Here is an 18686-nt window from a genome sequence, read left to right on the forward strand (position 1 = left end):
TAGATTGATGGATTATTCCCATATTATGCACAATGACGTGACAAAAGGCAGAGAGTACAGCGTAAGGAGACGATGAAGCTCGGTCACTGAAAGCATCGAAGGGTCGACCTCGGCTCATCCGTCTTGGCACCCCCGTGACTGCCATCTTCCCCGGCCTCCCGCCTTCTCTCCTTCACTATCGCGACAATGGAGACTGTTCACCCTCCCATCCCTTCAAGGATGCTGAAACCGACTAAATGGCTTTCGCTCTATGAGGACTTTGTCACTAAGAATGCCAGCTCAGTTGGACAGGTCGAGTCCGCCTTGAGGTCGCTGACCTACATCATCCCAGGTGCGATGAAGCACGGTTGCGTTCCTGCAAGCGATCGCTAATGACTCTCATTGTACAGGCCGTTATAGAGAATCAGAAATAGCATCAGAATGTGGTTAGTTCGATCCTCTTCCACGTCTGAGCGAGTATCGCGTCTCTTACACGAACATGCAGTGCACTCCGGAGTACAACTTCTATCTCTTTATCACGATACATTAGTCTCAAGGGTGATATCTCGACTGCCGTCTACAGTGCCTCGACTGCCGCCTACACCACATGCGCGATATACCAAGTACTGGAGCACTCGCTCTTCTTTGTATCAAAAGGTCGCCGTCGCGCTGCAGATGCTTCAATATACCGAGCTTTTGTGGGAAATGGCAGCAAGGCGACGCGGCCAGAAGACTCGATGGCGCGTCGTCGTCTTCCTTGAATTTGCCAAGGCCGTCTGCCGCTTGCTTCTCCTTCGATTGACAAATTCTCGGCCGCTGGTTAGCCCTCCGCTCCCGGAGCGGGAGGTGGATCCGAGGTCAACTGAAGAGGAAGAGGATCAAGGTGATTGGAACGGGATGCAGACCCCCGTCAGCGAGCGGTCTACGGATATCAGCTGGACCATGCCTCGAACAGGGTTGTCACTACCATCCCTCCCAGACGTGAACGATGTGTCGAATTATCTCATCTCTAAAGTCCTTACCGCTGATGACATCAAATCTCCCAAGACCCTGTTGCATCGTGTCACTGGACAGGGACAGTTGGCGGAGATTTTGTATATTTTGAGGCCTGTGGTATATGCTCTAGCCATGCAGCGATGGAGTGGAGATAAGAGAAGCTGGCGGCCTTGGCTGATAGGATTTGGAATGGAATATGGCTGCCGGCAGCTCGCCAAGCGGGACTTCCGTGAACGTGTCGCGGGCGGTTTGCGTGGACTAACGGGCCTCGAGCGAGAGGAGCTGCGCAAGCGCGGCTGGTCTATGGGTTGGTGGATGATGCGAGGCGCGTTCTATGAGAACATCACCAAGTACGCTATGAGAGACTCCTTACAAAATCTTGAAACAGTAGCTGACATTCAAACAGGTCCTGGATCCAGGGTGTAACCGACAAGATGAAAGGAAAGCCGCTCCTGGACCTCATGGGTAGCGTGGTAGAAGACTACGGCTACCTGTGGGACAATTACTACTTCTCGACCGCCACCTTGTGATTGCCCTTTTTCGCATTACCTTCTCTCGTGATACCCGGTTTATTCTACAACTTTGGACGGCATTGATTGGAACGTTTCTTTCTCTTTCTTTCTAAGCGCACGCCTCTCATAGGGTATCATCAATGTTATATTAGGTTCATTATGTTTATTTTCCACACATCATAGAATCTCGGCATGCCTTTGACCATACCATTCCCCAAGGCCACCTCGACTTGAGCTTTTGCCTGGACCTGATACCAAGAGGAACTCACTGAGCTGCCCTGCTCCTCCGTCCTCGTCCGCTGGCCAGTCCACTCGTGCTCCGCCCTTGATTTCCAGCATTTCCTTCGCAGTGCCCCAACTGAAGCGACACTCATTACCCCATCCAAAGACGGGATCCATGTTTCGTCGCAACCATCCCACGCACTTGGAATCCGAGGGATAGCCACTGCCCCATCCCTGAACAGACGCGTTTCCCGACTGTTGAGCGCGAAGCACGGCCTCGTACAGAACTTCCAACGCGACATCACGCGTCACCTTGGCTGCAACACTCGCTGCACTGACGCATGGATAGAGGGAGTCTGCCTTCTTGGCCACGGTGATTTTCATGGTTGGAAAAATTCTCTCCAATTTGGCCTGGTAGGTAGCTGGATTGCCGATGGTGTCAATGTACACCTCTCGCACATCCACTCCGAGGACTTCGACCACGCCGCGAATTATCTCGATTGTTGCATCTATCGCCTGTGCGTTCAAATTGTAAACGGCGGTGCCGGGTCTCATCATCCCAGAACCAATGTCGCGGGCAGAAAGGGCCTTGATCGCGTAGCCGCAGGACTCGAACAAGTCCTCACCGGGCGTGTTGAGGAGTCGCATCAGGTTGGCGCGGGCATTAGGTGTAAGGACTTTGCTGTCGTCGAAGCTGTGCTTTTCAGCCAAGAGAGAGTGGTGAACGTCCCTCGGTAGATAAAAGGCACCGTAAACCATTGGGCCTAGGACCGGCCCACGGCCAGCCTCATCCACGCCTAGTACACATTGAGTTGTTTCCACACCATCGCTGGACGCTTTGGCGCGAGACGTGATTCGGGCGGGACAGGGCGTGTAATATGCATAAGAGGCTCCGGAGAGCAATTGGGCCGAGTCGACACTGGGGGGAATGAAGGATAGAGGATCCTGAGAGGTATTGAGACCGTTATCGGCAGCCATAGTTGTGGGAAAAGTTGAAGGCTGGAAGGTGAAGTCATCTTCAAGCCGAGTATGTGGAAACGCGTCGACTGTTCGGGCTTAGCGGCGGGCGCGCGTTACTCTCCCCAAATTCCGGCGCAAACCATTCCTCCTCCCCCTCCACCTGCACTTAGTTGTGAAAGTTCCTTTGACCATTTTCCGGATCCATTAGTTAGCATCCACAGCTATGGCTCGGGGGCCAGGAAAGGCCCGCGACTTCGATTTTTCGAATGTGGGGACCACCGGACGGTGAGTTGTCTTTGATTCTGACGTGCGACGGCGCTAATGCAGACACGCTTAGACGGACCGGTATCACACTCGCGGAGGGACGACGCGACGAGCATGGAATGGAAGAAGTGGACGGCCTCTTTTCGTCCCCGGAGAAGTCGCCTACGAAGTTGAACGGGTTTGAAGAGGACGAAAGTGACGCTTCTGTTGGTTCAGAAATGTCTATGGATGAGGGTAGGATGGCACGCCAAGTCGAGCAGTTCGCAGAGAAATCGCTAACATGTTCTGCCTCGGTTATCAGAAAATGCGCCTGGCCCTATGGACTTTCTCAAAGCTTCGAACCGCACACGCGAGTCTCTTCTTGCCCCGCCCCCCCGGATCACCTGCGAAGCGTTCTCCTCGAAAGTCTCCCGTGCTGCGATCTTCGCCAGAACTGGAAAATGAATTCGTGTCCTCCAGTCCTTCGGATGGCAAAGGCCTGACTGAAGCGCGTCAAGACCCTAGTCCGTTGTCCACTCGCTCGGTGAACGCAGGTGTGTCAAATTCAAAGAGTGATTCGCGACCAACAAAGGCGCAGCTGGCAGCAGAATCGGTTGATGTGCACGATTTTTCGGACGGCGAGGGGGATGAAAACGCAAATTCATTCGGTCAGCTCCAAGACGATTTCGGCGATAGCTTTGATGCTGGCAACGGATCTATCGTTCGCGATGATGAGGTGCCCGAGCAGGACCTGAGTACCGAGTCATCCCCAGCCGCTCCAGCCGCTGCGCTCTCGCGCCCAACAGACAAGAAACCGTTGACTGCCAAGCGATCGAGAAAAGCGCCTACAGCGAACGCTTCACAACCAAGCAATGATCCGCCAAAGCGACGGGGACGGCCTCCAAAAACTCAACGCCCTGCTGCTGATGAAGGCACCGATGCCAGGCCACCCAAGAAGCAAAAGACTTCAACTGGGGAGCCTCGAACCACACGTGAACAGCTGGCCCCGGAGCTTGACCGGGTGATTGAGAACTACGCCCAACGTTCAGGTCCATTGAAAGGACGCAGTTTGTACATTCTCAAGCGTGAAAACCCCTCTGATACTAGCGCCACACACACTCGCTCGGGTCGGGTCTCTGTACGACCTCTTGCATACTGGCGAAACGAGCGGTGTGTGTTTGGTGATGAAGAGGCTGCCGAGGGACAACGCTTCCCACTTTCGACGATCAAAGAAGTCATCCGGACCGAAGATGCCGAACCGGATCAGCAGAAGAAAGGCAAGCGTCCGGGCCGAAAGTCCAAGAAAAACAAGCAGAGGGAAGAATCTTCCGATGAAGAAGACGAAGAAGCCGATATTTGGGAGAAAAGAAGGGGTTCTTCACGGTTATGTGCCGAAATGGGACCCCAAGGCACAAGCCAGCACCTCGGAGGAGGAAGTCCTCGGTAAGACAAGCTCCTTTTGACTCCTCTGCATCTCGTGCTGATGATAAATTAGACATTGCATACGCTCCTTCTGGCATTGAAACCAGAGAAGTCAAAGATTCTACGTTCAGGTTCGCCAAGCTGCTAAGCTCTTCTTTCATTGGATCGGGAGTCGTTGAGCTTCCCCCCGAAGGTGTGAAGAAGCCGAAAAACTCGAAGAAGATGCACATGGTCTTCTATGTTTGCCATGGCCGTGTTCAAGTCGACATTTCGGGTGTGCAATTTAGCGCTGGCAAAGGATGCGTCTTCCAGGTTCCTCGAGGTAAGTTCAACTTGGATGGGTGTCCCTCTTACAACTCTGACATCTCCGACCGCTCCTAGGCAACTATTATAGCTTCATGAACCAGCACAGCAGAGAAGCTCGTCTTTTCTTCACACAGGGCTGTGTACCTGGTGAGGATGAAACTTCTGCTTCCAAGCATGATGTGCAGGAAAGCGAATTTGAACCAGAGAGCGCCACTCCTGCTCCCCCCGCGAAGACTCGAGGTCGGCCTAAAGGCAAGCAAAAGGCCAAATGATTGTCTTGATCTATTATTCGCCTTTTTGATTTCTTTCAAGCCATGCCGGTATTTTGACTGCGCGCCACGATACCTCTTTGTCAGTCTTGTTTCCAGCGTTCTTATGTCCAACCCGAGTTACTAGGCGTCGGTGTTAGCAGGCTTGTCATCTTTTTATCATGACAATTGGGAATGGCCTCGGGAGGGATCGGAGTTAAAATGTCATCTACAATCGAAGCAATTCATCCGTATCATCAATCAAATCTCCTCCATTAGCTCATCCAGGTCGTCATCCAGTGGCGGGAAGTCGCCAACTTCCACTTTCTCCGGCTTGACAAATGCTCCTCGCTTCTCGAGGCACTCAAAGTAGCGTCGGCCGCCCACGCTACCGTCATTCTTCCCCGTAGGTTCATCCAGCTCGATACCGACCCAGAGAGGTTGCAGCTCCTGGGGCGGCTGTCCATTCTTTTCCGAGTCACGACTCGCACCCGGGGCAGGGATCGTCGGAACGGGGCCTACAAACCGAATTGTGCCGCGTCGGATATGCGGCGGAGACGAGGGCAGAATGATAGCCCGCTTGGACACAGCTATACCTGCAAGAACTGTGAGATATCGAAACTATCATGACCAATAATTCAACATACCTTTGGAGGTAATCTCTGCGCGGTCTTTCTCAACCTGCTTCTGTAGGGCTTCTTCAGGTGAGAGAGCGCTGGGGTCGAATCGACCCAGCTTCTGATTTTTCTTCCACGCCAGGACAGAGTTTGAGAGAGACTCGTACGTCTCTGTGGGCAGTTCGTACTTCTCAACTGATGACAAGTCGTTAAAGTTGGGCCGCATAGCCTGCGGACGAGAGTCGTGGACCTGGCGATGTACTTAGCAGGAATCCAATGGTGATTTCAGTGGCAACATACCTCAATCTCAGAGCCCTTGGCCAGGCCGTAATTTCCAATAAGTTGGTCATCATTGTCGGCCCACTGGGCTTGTTGACCGGGTACCTTGACGCGAAGACGTTGGCTGCTCGGGGGCACACCTGTCATGGTCTCGAGCTTCCCCTTGAGCTGCATCACGGTCCACGAGGGAGTCACGCGGCGTTCAGTCAGAAACGTAGGTTCTCCATTTGGAGACTTGGCCGCAGCTGGACTGGTGATGATGACGGAGATATCCACCGGAGTGGGCTGGAAAGCCATTTTGACTGTGCCCGTCGCGAGGGGTCCTTGAACCGTATCTGGATGAATGTGTTAGGATTGAATGTCGATGAATGTAGCCATGACAAGCGGGGAATCTCCACAAATTGCAAAAAAAAAAAGAGTCAACTATCAAGATTTGGGATGAGAAATGGGCTGCATAGAACCGCCCAGAAGAATCCTTTTTGGGTGAAGGGGGGAGGGGGGGTTTGATATTGCCAGATCAGTCACTCGTAGATCCTCAATCAGAGGCTCCGGGAACTGGACTTAAATTCGAGGCCGAAGAAGAAAACTTCTCATATAATCCAACGCAGTGCAATCAATACAACCGAGGAAGGACTTACATTAATTTTCACAAGGAGATGAGATTTCCTCTCTCCTGAACGCACCACCCAAATCGACTATGCTTAGTCAGCGTGCAAAGGTAGCCCTAGAACTGGAACACTGAACAAGGGTGATCATAGAGATGAGCATGGTTCTTCCTAGTTGGATCTAATTCAGGGCAGATGCTTCTGTTGAAGATTCGACCACCGGTAGCACCATCTAGATCTGGCGATCGGGTTCTACTGTTGACCATGCATGTAAGCGGGTGAGTTTCGGGAGATGGCCCGTAGATCTACTCGGTGTGATTTCAAAGAATCGCCTCTCTGGCTGAAGTACACGAGTATGTGAATTCGGTAGATCTATCGTATTCCAAGAAATTTGGATATATGTGTCGGTGGGTGTATAACGTATGTTCGGAGCCACGTGATGCTATGACCCGTCTCTCGCTTGAGGGCGACTTCACTTCTCTTCATCAGCAACCATGGAGTCCGCGGAAATCTACGAGCAGAAGAACGTGCACGAGGTCTACCAGCAGATCGCAGAGCACTTCTCCTCTACTCGGTATAAGGTATGTACCCAAATGCCATGCCTGTCCGCGGGGCTCACGGATTTTTCTAGCCATGGCCCATTGTGGAGCGATTCCTCAAGGAGCTCCAACCCGGCTCCGTCGGTCTGGATGTGGGCTGCGGCAATGGCAAATATCTCACTGTCAACAAAGATGTCTTTATAGTGGCTTCAGATAGGTACGTCTACGGTAATGGAGGAGTATGTTTGTTGAATCTAGTTTCTTTTTTTTTCTTTTTTTTTCAGGGGGTATTCGTTTTGTTTCGCGCCTTTTCGCTCGACTCGGGCTGATTCACATTGACAGATCGGAGAATCTCGCACGGATTGCACTCCAGCACCAGCCCCATTCAACCGTGGTGGCTGATATCATGGACCTTCCACATCGGGATGCATTCTTCGATTTTGCAATTTCGATTGCTGTCGTGCACCATATTTCCACTCCGGCCCGGCGAGTCCAAGCCATTGCTGAGATCCTACGAACCGTAAGACGAGGTTCGGCCACAGAATCAGGTGGTAAAATGTTGATATATGCCTGGGCTCTCGAGCAAAAGAACAGCCGTCGGGGCTGGGATAAGGGCGACCCGCAAGACATTATGGTACCCTGGATTCGCAAGGCCAAATCAGCCGATGATGAGCCCCAAATCTTCAACCGCTACTATCATCTGTATGAAGAAGGGGAGCTGGAGCGCGATATTGACCAGGCCGGAGGCCATGTTCTCGAGTCGGGATACGAGAAAGACAATTGGTGGGTGATCGCGACGCCCAAGATCTTGTCATGAAGCTGTGTGATGGGTGTTATCGTTCCGAGAACCAGCCTCGAAAGTGGCCATCAGCACGCAACGCACTCGTCAAAATAGCGTGTGGACACATGTCTGCCCAACAAAACAAGCAAGGAGAGTCCAAACGCGCAAACGGGGGCGGGATATTCTCTATTTAATTCCTTCCCCCCCCTTTCAAATCACGGAATACCTCCAGCCGGCGCTATGCAATTCGTATCAAGGGAACAAAAGAAAGCCGTACAGGCGTGATCGTTCATCGTCATTTTAGGGCAAAGTTCGTGGAGGCAATCCCAGATGCGGGCCCATAAGACCAGGCGGGGGAATACCCATGTCCGGAGGTCTTCCTACTCCATAGAACTCTCTCGGTGGTGGAGGAGCTGGCGGGGCATACGCAGGGACCCCTGCGGTCAGTTCTTCGAGAGATGGAAGCTGGGTTGGAAGGCCTGGGAGATGACCAGGGATTGCGCGTGAGGTAGAAGATTTCCGTGGGCGGGCAAAAGACGTGCTCGCTCGGCGAGTTCGGGTGGTGGGAGGATCGATTGCAGTACTCGATAGAGAGAAGGGCACCACGCCTGCGCGGCGGGCCATTTCCTGCTCGCCGAGCTGCCAGTGCATGGCCTCTGCGGCACGCCATGGGATGGCCATTTCTTCCGCCACCTTGGACCACATCTCTGCTTTAAATCTGATTGTTTATCGTTAGCACTTTGCAAGCCCCGACGAGTTTCTTTCCTTTGATTCCTACCGTTCATACAACCGAGCGAGCTTGTTCTTTTTATCCTCATCCCACTCGCTGCGGCGCTCGAGATAGTTCTGGTAGTGCAAACGGCAACTGATGGCACTGCGACCTGGCAGGCGTTTGCTGATATCCTCCCACTTCATACCACTGCCTCGCAGCTCGATGATCAAGGCATCTTCCTCTGGCGACCACTTGGACTGCTTCTTGGCAGGTGACTCCGCAGTGTGAGCGGGCTGCAGACGCTTTGCCGGGAGACCCGGGGCGGTCTTAGTCAAGGAGGGCGCCACGGGTGTCGGACCCGTCATGAGCGGCGCCGCCCCCGAAGGCGGAGCCGGTAGAGATCGAGGCGGATAGAGGTGCGCAGGCTGTGCCGGGGTGGCTTCTTCCTCATCTTGGGGCTTGAGTAGCAGTGAGATATCCACTTTGGCGGGCGGCAAGATAGGCCGGTTTTGTAACGCAATCATATGCGCGACGGAGGCGGGACTTTTCGGGATTCCAGAGTAAATAGCAAGCAAGCCCCCTCCAAAACAAGGCCGAGGAGGGGAACGAAACGAAGACGAGGCTCGTGATCTCAGTAGAATCAGAAGAATGACGACAGCCCAACGAACACCGGGTGATCAGAGAGCAGAGAGAACAGTCTGGATCAAATGCACCGTCAAGCAGAAACTCAAAAGGATATCGTGGTCTCGTGCAACGAATGGTGAGGTCAGAGCAGGATCCCTCTGAGGGCTACAGCGGCAGAATGGCGGTACAGACACAGAGTACCGTGGAATGGAGGAATGGTGGAATCAGTTGAGGGAACCAGAATAGAGATTGGAGGAGGGGGGAACACAGTAAATAGATGCACGTTGGAAAGATGGTCAGATAGGAGGTAGAAAGGTAGAAAGTAGATGAAAGGTGTAGAGTATAGGAAATCGAGAAAATGAGAAAAGGCATACAAGGGAAAGACCAGACTTGAAACCGATCAACGGTGACAGACCTCACAATCCACAAGCCGGGTATGGGTCAGGTCTAAGACCGTGAAGCCCAAGTATTGGTATTGTAAAATAAATAAATAGAATCTCTGCGATCCACTCAGCCGTTAATTTTAATTAAAAAGAGGTCAAGCCCCTCGTGCTCTACTATAGTTCTAGCACCCGACCAGTTCATTTCCTTGCCATGGGTCTACGGAGACAGGCTTTTGGTTCCAAGTCAACCTCTTGAACCTAATCTCGGATGGACTATTACCCAGTCAACCCCTAGGTAGCAACAAGCTAGCCAGATTGGTTGGGTGGACTAGGTCGACCAGGTAGCCTAGGTCAGCTAACGTAGCTAAGAAAATTAGCTCCCGTATGGTATTCCATCTAACCGAGTCGAGGAAGAGGGGCACCATCAAAATGATGAACATGGTTCCTCCCAGAAGAGAGGGGAGGAGATGGGAGGGGAGGAGGGGGGGGGGGGGGAGCACTGAGGAAGAAGGTGGGCAAAAGAGACCCGCATCATCCTGAAATGAGATGAGGATGCGTAACGGGACACTTTAAAGCAAGCACTGACCAGTCACAACGTTGCCAACGGCCTGCTCCGGCCCAGACGCTAATTGTGGCCCTAATGCCATGCCGTTAGGACTAAAACCTCGCATTACCAGGCGATCTCAGGCAGCTCAACGGCTTTCTGCCGCCCTGGGGGCTCCACCGAGCATCACGAGGGGCCGTGAATGGCTTAAAGTGGTACATTAGTCCACACTAAATTGCAGCCGGCCTTGCGTTCTAGGACCCTCTCGTCCCTTAGTGCACCGGCGAAAACAGAGCTAAGTGATGCGGTCACTGGGATCCGGGGTCTTTGCGTATCTGGGTAAGCTCTGGGTAAGCTGGATACTGTAACAGCTCGCCGTGAATATGCACCTAACGGCGTAGCGTTCGCCTGTCCCACCCGGGAAATGGGCGTTGCCTCTTTCGAGCTCCAGTCTCCGAGCAGTTTGCAGCCTCAGTTCTAGTGCAACCACTCGGGGATTTTCTTGATTTCCCTGGGGCTTGACCCCTGTTCCTCTGAGAACTGTAGGATTTGCCTCCGTGGTGGATCCCCCCCTGATTCCGGGTTCCCGACTTGTCAGAATGTGGGAATGTGGGTAACAGTCCATGTGTTGATTTCCAGAGATGCCTATTTGGGTTATTTCCTTTTCTTCTTTGTGCGTTGGGAGTACCTGATCTGCTTCACGATCCAGGCATAAAGGTACCTAGACAAGTACCTAGACTCTAGGGTTGGATCTTTCCAGAACGTCCGCGACTTCAAAGCGGGTTAAGCTCGACGCTGTAAGACTCCCGCAGTGTTGCGCGGCAGGTCCATCGTTCGCAGGGCTTCATCTCGGTCACACTGCGTCGCAATTACGATGTCCTCGGGGCCAGACCCGTGCGAAATTGGGCCCGTTGATCTGACGGGCCTAGAATCCGCGTCCTCGTCTCCAATTTTTTCCCCCACTCGCGAACATGAACAGGAGCGTGAAAGTGAACGGGAACACCTGGGAGATGAGGGGATGGGAGGTCCGAGGCACGGTTTTCTTGAAGCGAAGCTAAGGTCTCAGATCCAGGATTCATTTTAGAGAAAAAAAAAAATAAAAACCCCTTGTAAAATCTAATATCAAGCCCCATATCATCCACATGGCTTGAAGGGCTGACGCGCTGACAGAAGGAGAGAATGCTACCGAACCGCACTCCGAGAACGACGGGGCCATGAATTTCCACCAGATTAAGGGACCGGTGGATCCTAGTCTTCATTTCGCATCACAGACATCCTCATGTACTGTACCAGAGACCGTTCAAATTCTCCGTGATTGGACATAGCTCTCGAGCCCCAGGTGGCGAAGCCCAACCCAACCCTGGTCGACCGTTGTGCAGAGTGGCGGTGGAGGGGCGGGTTCTTCATCTCCCTCGAACACGAGTTCTGTTCTGCCAAGCCTGTTTTCATCCGCCTCATATGTGCGTGTGTGTGTGTGCTTGATTCTTGGTTCTTGGTTTGATCGCCTCCTGCTTGACCTTGACCTTGGATTCAGGACTCCTGACTCTCGACCCTCATCCCTATTCCTCCTTGATTTTCAGTTCGTACTCCATGACTGACGACGCACAATTCATGATCCCTAATTCGTGCATGGTTTCATGATGGTTCCCCCCCCCCACCTCCTCCAGCTGCCTACGGACATTCCCGTAGTGCGGGTCGGGGTTATATACCCTTTTGCCCAATGCCGGTCGGCATCTACAGTACGGGCTCATCGATATCATGTCTGCGATGCAGATCCAGATGGGGGAGACGCGTTGAAGAAATGGGGCAACGGCCGAGCCCACTCCATTCTGGTCCGAAGCGAGGACGATCGGTGACGATCCCGGGTGGGAAGGTTGATTATGCCGGGATGGTCAAAGTCAAGAATAGCAAGGCCCACGAGCATGGGGATAGGGAGGTGTGACGGCAGAGGCAACTCATCACGCATACCGTAACAAGAATCAGCTCAAGCGAACAACTCGACGTATACGATGCGACATCAGCCAACCAGGGAGATAAGTGGAGAGGCCCAACGTCGGATCATCGCGACTAATGACTCAAGTGGAAGTGGCCGAGCTGGTGGCGCAGGCTCCTGCTGCTTCTATTTATTTCGCAGTGATCGCCCTAAATGTCCGACGCCTCCACCCGACCCGGTTTTCCCTCCTGACACTTCATTTCCTTACGTTTCATGCCCGCGAGGCACCGGGCCGTGAGATCCAGGATTCTCGATGTTTATGCCCGATGTGGCCTTTCTTTCTTTTTTTCTTTTTCATTGTTTTGCTTCTCCAGGGTCATAGGAAGCACTAGAGACAAAGACGGAATTCGAGGAAATAGGAAATGCATGTCGGAAAGTCCGAGAACGAGAAGGGTAGAGTTTCACTGGGAATCGTGGACAAAATCCCCTCATGGAGTCCTCCTTACCCCACCTATGCAAAATACTTAAACTACTCAAGACTACTCGAGACTACTCGGGACTAGCTATGCTAGTTTGCGAATCTACGGGAGGCATGGAGTCTTCGTCGAGGTCCGCAAGTGGCAAATAGCGTAGGAACGCCACTGTTATGGTCCTAGGTACTACTGTAAATGTGTCCTCGCGATGAGATCTATCCAAGAACACTCTCAGTCACGGCCTCAAGATCTCTCCCGATCCAGAAGGAGCTGCGCCGTCGACTCGGCCGGATCTCGCAACCAATCAATCATGGGATGAAGGCCTTCGTCAGGCCTGCTCCACTTTTCATGAAACAGTCTGCCCTGTGGGGTTGTCGGTTCTCGTCTAGACTGTGTCCTTTCGCTCTCTGGCTCTGTCTCTGCTGGAACCGGTTCATGAGTGACCCTGATGCTGTCTGCTTGATGGGCTCCTATTCCAAGTACCCTAATAGGGCTACCCTGGATCCCCTAGGTGAGCATCGTCGGGGCACTTCCGACACTTGCCTCATCGGGCATTGCCAGGGCTAATCTTGACGAACCGTAGAAGGCTCATAAGCTGGTCGAGGCTCCTGCCGAATCAGACAGGAGTTCTGGGTCATTAGAAAGTGGGAGGAAAAGAGGAAAGGTGTTGAAAAAAAGATAAGAAAAGAAAAGACCACCGACGTTCTGGACTCCTAGATTCCAGACCGTTGCGGAGTCTGTTGATCGTCATTCTTGGGCCACGGCTAAACCACGGTTCGGGATGGAAAACCCCCCCAGCCTTCACCGACTGGCAGGAATGACAGATAAATCAATAGACTCGAATGGGATCGTTTCATTTCTGTGCCTGGTCGAGTCCATGGGTCTTCTAGGTCCCACTTGGAGCCAAGATCCTCTATGCGAGGTTCCAAATCGTTCAAAGTCTTGGCTTTATGTTTCGTGACAGGGCAAGGGAGAATCTATACAACCTCTTTACATAAGTTCTTTGTTATTCAGTCCTAGAACAAAGATTATAGTCGGAAAGGATATTCCTCGGAACTTCTTTAACACGGCGGTCTTGACGCCACGAAAGGAACCTAGCTCGGGCAAATATGAAAATACATAGCCGCTTGCCATTTCATTCTCAAGATACTGATCCGGAGGGTAAGCAAAGAATTTTTCTTTCTTCGCACTTATGGGTATTGGCGACAATTAATAGGTTTTGGGTCCTTATAAAAAGCAGAGAAAGTTTCTGTGATGGGACTCGAGATAAAGTGCAATATATTGAACACCCTTCGAAAGGGAGAGTGAAAGCTTCCAATATCGACCTTCTTGAGAAGTACATATACCTTTTTACAAGGCATAACGTAAGAATTTTGGAGCCGGCACCTAAGAATGAGGCTTTAATGAGGCGGATTAGGCGATTCATCTCGAGGCTCAGTAACGCAAAGTATTGACCCGTGCAGAGCCCAATACTCAACAACTGAGGGCCCCACGACGCAAAGAAATGTCAGAACGGCTTTGAAACCCCTGGAACACTATGCTATCAAAATGTGACCCTCATAATGCTCCTTCTCCTTCTACTCTTCAGGAACATTCTTTAGATCCATCGCACAAATCATATCCCGGAAGAGAGTCGACGTGAACTGGGCCCAGGTGGTATCCCGTGTGCACCCTGTGTCTGCCTGCTTTTCATCCAGGGCTATTGGGCAGGTCATCACAAAAAGGTCCTTTTGGATCAATTCCGGGCACGATTGTTTCAAGACTGGGATAACCCAGAAGAGTCAAAATTGGCCAACAAGACCCTGCGGCGCTTTTTCAAGAATTCTATCAACATCTTCAAGATCGAATGGGGCCATTCGTGTCAATCGTCCTCGCTCTCATGAATGGTTTCTTTCTTTTTGGTGCTGAGACAGATTGTCACCAGTCAAGAAGACTTTGATGACCTTTTCAAAGTCCATGTCAGAACTCACACGAGATGCGATGAAGGTCATATCGACAACACTTCTATAGCTTCAACTTTGCATCTAAGCGTTGCTTTCCCGCAGATTATTTTTATAATGTGACCGTGTAACCCTACAGCGTGCAATCGATGAACATTTCGAGGTCAAGTTGCTGGAGAAATGCTCCAGATGCAAGAATCAGATTCATCAGAGTCTCTTGAAAATGCGCCCGAAGTCCTTCAGCTCCAACTGAATTGTATCAATTTTGTCGATGGCCAAGTCATAAAAATCAAGGATAAGATCAGGTTCGAGGAGACGCTCAGGTTCAAAGCCAAATATTTCTACCCTCCGCCAGGCAACAACCCCCGGGGCGAAGCTTCATTACAGGCTTTCCTTTGTGCGAATGCACATTGGTGAGAGCAATTAGGACATCATTATATAGGTGTCCAGACTAAGGACAGAACAAGGACCGTGGTCAATGATGAAATCGTTTCGCATTTCGATACCTCTGAAGGGGGTGTTGACTGGCCCTTCCTGGGTTGTGAGATCAAGGCTACATCTTTACATGCCGCCGACTACCGATTGACCCAGCTATGATTGAGGCGACTGTCATCAGAACGGCGGCTTCAACCCCGAGCATAGTAAGCTCTGCGAGCTACGCCTCGATCTCTGGAACCCCTCTGCCATGAGCTAGACTTCCCTTCTCCTAAATCATTCGTGCCAACTTTGGGATTTAAACAAATCTTCAATATGTTGAAAGGGGGATATAGTGTATTGAAAGTCATGTGGACGCCTGGCGGGTTGAGGACGGAGAGCGCCCTCCGACCATGCCATTCTCGGCCAAGGGAAACTTTCAGGACGGAAAGGTGGATCAAAGCAGTTTGATCGTCAGTCACGACAGTGACGATGAGCCTGTTGATTACGGAGGTAGAGATAGAGTCGGAGATGGCAAGTCTAAGGCCATAGACGGAGGCACTAAGACTCTGATGCAATTCGTCCGCGACGAGTTGTCCTCAGTTAGAGGCAAATAACAAGATATTAGAAGTAGTAAACCTTTAAAGGGCGCTGTCAAGGGTGCACTATTAACTGGAGGTAGAGGTGTCAAAGGCTCACGAGTCACTAAAACCACCGAACCCAAACCTACACCCGGAGTAGTTTTCATCAAATCAGCAGCCGGATACTTGCTTTGAACAACAATAAGAGTATGAAGGAGGGGGGACAGAAATGAAGAGGATCAAGGTGAAGCTGAAGTTGAAGATGAGGGACTTGGATATGATGGTGGAAAACCCGATGGACACAGAGTGAATGGAGGTTATACGTCTACTTGAATATATTGCTCCTAAGGGCATATTCAATCTCTCATTGCGGGTATTTGGTTTGATTTGATTTTTCTTGCTTTCAATGGTAGATCGCAATGCTTCGTCAAAACGGACTCATCAGCATTGTCCCAGTCGCGTTAACAGGATTTCACTCTTACCATCAACCATCAACCATCGGCATCCAACCAATGGATGTCTCGAATCCCAATCCTCTCCAATCCACGAGAGGATTTGTGGACAGTTTGGTTACCGAGTTGGCTTTCCATACAGGTACTGATGTCCACGGAGGGGGCCAGCCGAGGACGCGGACTGCCTCAAAGCAAACGCAAAACGCCCTCTCGGGCCTACCGGCATGGCGACTGGCCAGAGTCAAGCCTCTGATGCTCTCACTGCACTGCGTATTCCCCAATGACCTTCTTCCGGCCCTCGACATCCTGGATCGCGGACTTGTGCAGCGTTTGGTGTGCCCCGATCACCTCGATGCAGTGATTGCCCAAGGTCAAACAAGTACTGCTGGTCTAAGCCCACCACACAACCCAGCTTCCAGCTCCGGACAGGCGATAGTACGGGAAGACATTTTCCTGGTAACATCTGCCTCGGACCCCCGAAGCGTCGCTTCATCTACCTTCGCCACGCAGCTACCAGAAAAGGGCTACGAGGTCCGCCTGCACGCGTGGAACTGTACCTGTCCCACTTTTGCCCTGTCAGCATTCCGTGATCTGCCCTCCAGACTGAGTTCTTTCACCGAGGCTCGCTCCCATGCCGTGCTGCGTGATCGGGATGAGACGATTGTCTATCCATTTGGTGGAACGCTGACTTGTGCGACGGACAGGGGGTCTCCACCAGTCTGCAAGCACGTACTAGCCTGTGTTCTGTTTGCTCGGTGCCCGGGGCTGTTTGAGGTCGAAGGAGACGGGAAGCGTGTGGTGTGTATAGAGGAGTTGGCTGGCTGGTGTGCTGGCTGGGGAGGTTGAACCTCGCAATCGGGCCATTGAGCGTCGCTCAACAGCCCAATGGTCGACTGCAGTGTTGTGGCCTATGCGCGCTGCGAAAGCTGTCGTTGTTTGCGAGCTCGCGCGAGCTCGTAGGAGCTGAAACGACCACGGCGAGGCGTCTCCTCTACTCAGCTGCTGCTACCCCCCGGATAGGATCTGAATTTTTCCCAAGGACTGCGAATAGGCGCAAATACTCGTGAGACAAGACCCGCGAAGGGAATTGACAGACCTCGGATGGAGTTCATGGCAAACTGCAAAACATCTACAGCTTCACAATGATCGGCTTCTGAACCCAGACGAAAATTGAGATGAGGTCTATCATGAGCATTACGCTAGATTATGGCACAAACATTATTTGACATGAAAGGTGCCAACAGCCACCGGGTCATTGCTTTGATTATCCATACTATACACTGCACACACGGCAGATGCAGTTCTAAGCGATCATGTCATATCGGCGGGCATCACGCCCCTCAAACTAAAGAGAAAAATAGAAAGACCATTTTAGCTCCTCTTCTTGCTCTTATCGGAGCTGTCCTGCTCTTCCTTTTGCTCGCCGTTCGGTGAGCCGTGGGCCTTCTTAGGGTCTTTATCGCCCTTGGCCGCATTAATCTCCTGCTCCCGCTTGGTCTCGTTCTCCTCCTGCTGCTGTCGATTCTGGATTTTGTTCTCGATTAGGTCGTGGAAGGCCGTGATGGCACGGATCAAACTGCTGATGTAGATTGCCATCAGCTGATCGTTGGTCTTGACACTCATGGCGCGCGCAAGCTCGCTGTTCTCCATCTGAGGCTCCTGGCCGCTGATGCGCTGTGTCGTAGGAGGGGTGGACAGGTTGGGAAGAAGGTTGAATACATCCTGGAGGTGGCCCAGGATCGCGTGGTTGACCGGAAGCTCCTTGTCGAGGACTTTCTGGAGATATTGGCCGATATCACGCAGCCGCAGGTGCAGTCCTTGCAATGACTGCAGCTGTGAGGTGATGCGAGTGGAAAGGGTGCCGACTGCGACGTCTCTGATGTCTCGGAGCAGGTGCTCCACGCCAATTTCCTCCGCTTCCTCGGCCTCGATTACCGACGGGGTGTGCACGAATGTCTTTGACGTCGTTGTTCCATCCTAGTAGAGCGAATGCCGATTAGCCCCATCACGAGGTCATTGACGGACGCCCGCCGCTGTGCGTCCAGCCACTTACATCCTTGATCTCATCCACCGCGAAGTAGGCATCTGTAGGCACGCCGACCTCCTTTGGCTGGACATCAACGATGACCAGCAAAGGATTAGGAGTGTATTTCTTGAAGAGCTCGTTGATCTCCAGATCCGAAGCACGCAGCTTGGGGCCTGAGTGATACCAGCCGACTAGCTTCTCACGAGCATTGATCTTCTTGAACATGTCCCTCATCGATTCGACGAAATTGTGATCCAGGAACCAGACAGACGGGTCCTTCTCATCCTCCTCGAACGGAACTAGACAAAGGAAACAAAGACTATTAGCTCATATGACAGGCCTGTAATCAACCATCGAAAGCTTGAACATACCAGCGAAGCTGTTGGAAACTCGTACATCATTGCCGAGTTCTCACCCAGAAGTACACCGACTACACGTTTCCGGGTACCCTTGGCTGTCCGGCCATAGTGATCGGCAACGGAGAGCAGGACTAACGGGGCAACCGTAACAGAGCGGTTGACGAGGGATAGCGTGTCCGCCGTGGTGGCAGGCATGGCGGAAAGGGTGAAAGAGGAGAAGTCAGGAGTGAGTTTGAGCTGGAACAGATCACGATACTAAAAGGGGGGAAGCCGATAATTTGGATTCGAAGGGAGAGTGCTTTGGATGGTCGCAAGAGTAGGGCGATGATGCTCTCCAAGCTTCGATGCGCCACAGGTGACTGCGCCATTGTGGCTAGAGCATTAGTCATCATATGCCTGAGCGCCTGAGGGCTAAGGTTGAGAACAATTGGTTTTGTTGAGAAGAGCACGAAGTATAGAGACTCAGAATAGTGTGAGATTCAGGCGACGAAATACTGACACCAGGCTAGTTATGTGTACAAAACGACTCTGTTCCT

General features: G+C 52.0%; 9 protein-coding genes across 9 annotated transcripts; 5 read left to right on the forward strand and 4 right to left on the reverse strand.

Moving 5' to 3' along the window:
* Nucleotides 1-186: 186 nt before the first annotated feature.
* Nucleotides 187-1505, forward strand: N7477_009256 (peroxisomal membrane protein PEX16; the record flags this gene model as incomplete). Its single annotated transcript, XM_056970917.1, has 4 exons — nt 187-331; nt 390-425; nt 485-1325; nt 1382-1505. 4 exons carry the CDS (start codon nt 187-189, stop codon nt 1503-1505), a joined length of 1146 nt encoding a protein of 381 aa, XP_056817896.1.
* Nucleotides 1506-1664: 159 nt separating this feature from the next.
* Nucleotides 1665-2687, reverse strand: N7477_009257 (ribonuclease H2 catalytic subunit RNH201; the record flags this gene model as incomplete). Its single annotated transcript, XM_056970918.1, has 1 exon — nt 1665-2687. One exon carries the CDS (start codon nt 2685-2687, stop codon nt 1665-1667), a length of 1023 nt encoding a protein of 340 aa, XP_056817897.1.
* A 205-nt stretch (nt 2688-2892) lies between these two features.
* N7477_009258 (Cupin domain protein) lies at nt 2893-4912 on the forward strand (the record flags this gene model as incomplete). The annotated part of the gene is given in 5 exon segments (XM_056970919.1): nt 2893-2954; nt 3007-3139; nt 3235-4348; nt 4366-4656; nt 4716-4912. 5 exon segments carry the CDS (start codon nt 2893-2895, stop codon nt 4910-4912), a joined length of 1797 nt encoding a protein of 598 aa, XP_056817898.1.
* Nucleotides 4913-5149: 237 nt separating this feature from the next.
* Nucleotides 5150-6081, reverse strand: N7477_009259 (tubulin-folding cofactor B; the record flags this gene model as incomplete). Its single annotated transcript, XM_056970920.1, has 3 exons — nt 5150-5484; nt 5536-5755; nt 5806-6081. 3 exons carry the CDS (start codon nt 6079-6081, stop codon nt 5150-5152), a joined length of 831 nt encoding a protein of 276 aa, XP_056817899.1.
* An 802-nt stretch (nt 6082-6883) lies between these two features.
* Nucleotides 6884-7745, forward strand: N7477_009260 (tRNA (carboxymethyluridine(34)-5-O)-methyltransferase; the record flags this gene model as incomplete). The annotated part of the gene is made up of 3 exons (XM_056970921.1): nt 6884-6970; nt 7021-7145; nt 7271-7745. 3 exons carry the CDS (start codon nt 6884-6886, stop codon nt 7743-7745), a joined length of 687 nt encoding a protein of 228 aa, XP_056817900.1.
* A 264-nt stretch (nt 7746-8009) lies between these two features.
* N7477_009261 (MYB DNA-binding domain protein) lies at nt 8010-8945 on the reverse strand (the record flags this gene model as incomplete). Its single annotated transcript, XM_056970922.1, has 2 exons — nt 8010-8427; nt 8488-8945. 2 exons carry the CDS (start codon nt 8943-8945, stop codon nt 8010-8012), a joined length of 876 nt encoding a protein of 291 aa, XP_056817901.1.
* A 6200-nt stretch (nt 8946-15145) lies between these two features.
* Nucleotides 15146-15349, forward strand: N7477_009262 (uncharacterized protein; the record flags this gene model as incomplete). Its single annotated transcript, XM_056970923.1, has 1 exon — nt 15146-15349. One exon carries the CDS (start codon nt 15146-15148, stop codon nt 15347-15349), a length of 204 nt encoding a protein of 67 aa, XP_056817902.1.
* A 476-nt stretch (nt 15350-15825) lies between these two features.
* N7477_009263 (uncharacterized protein) lies at nt 15826-16611 on the forward strand (the record flags this gene model as incomplete). Its single annotated transcript, XM_056970924.1, has 1 exon — nt 15826-16611. One exon carries the CDS (start codon nt 15826-15828, stop codon nt 16609-16611), a length of 786 nt encoding a protein of 261 aa, XP_056817903.1.
* Nucleotides 16612-17136: 525 nt separating this feature from the next.
* Nucleotides 17137-18345, reverse strand: rpn8 (proteasome regulatory particle lid subunit RPN8; the record flags this gene model as incomplete). The annotated part of the gene is made up of 3 exons (XM_056970925.1): nt 17137-17742; nt 17819-18079; nt 18163-18345. The coding sequence occupies 3 exons, from the start codon at nt 18343-18345 to the stop codon at nt 17137-17139; spliced, it is 1050 nt and encodes a 349-aa protein (XP_056817904.1).
* Nucleotides 18346-18686: the final 341 nt, after the last annotated feature.

Source organism: Penicillium maclennaniae (assembly GCF_028827695.1).
Source record: "Penicillium maclennaniae strain IBT 15551 chromosome Unknown utg000008l:1.0-3552695.0:1.0-3555053.0, whole genome shotgun sequence".
In the NCBI taxonomy this organism is placed as follows: Eukaryota; Fungi; Ascomycota; class Eurotiomycetes; order Eurotiales; family Aspergillaceae; genus Penicillium; species Penicillium maclennaniae.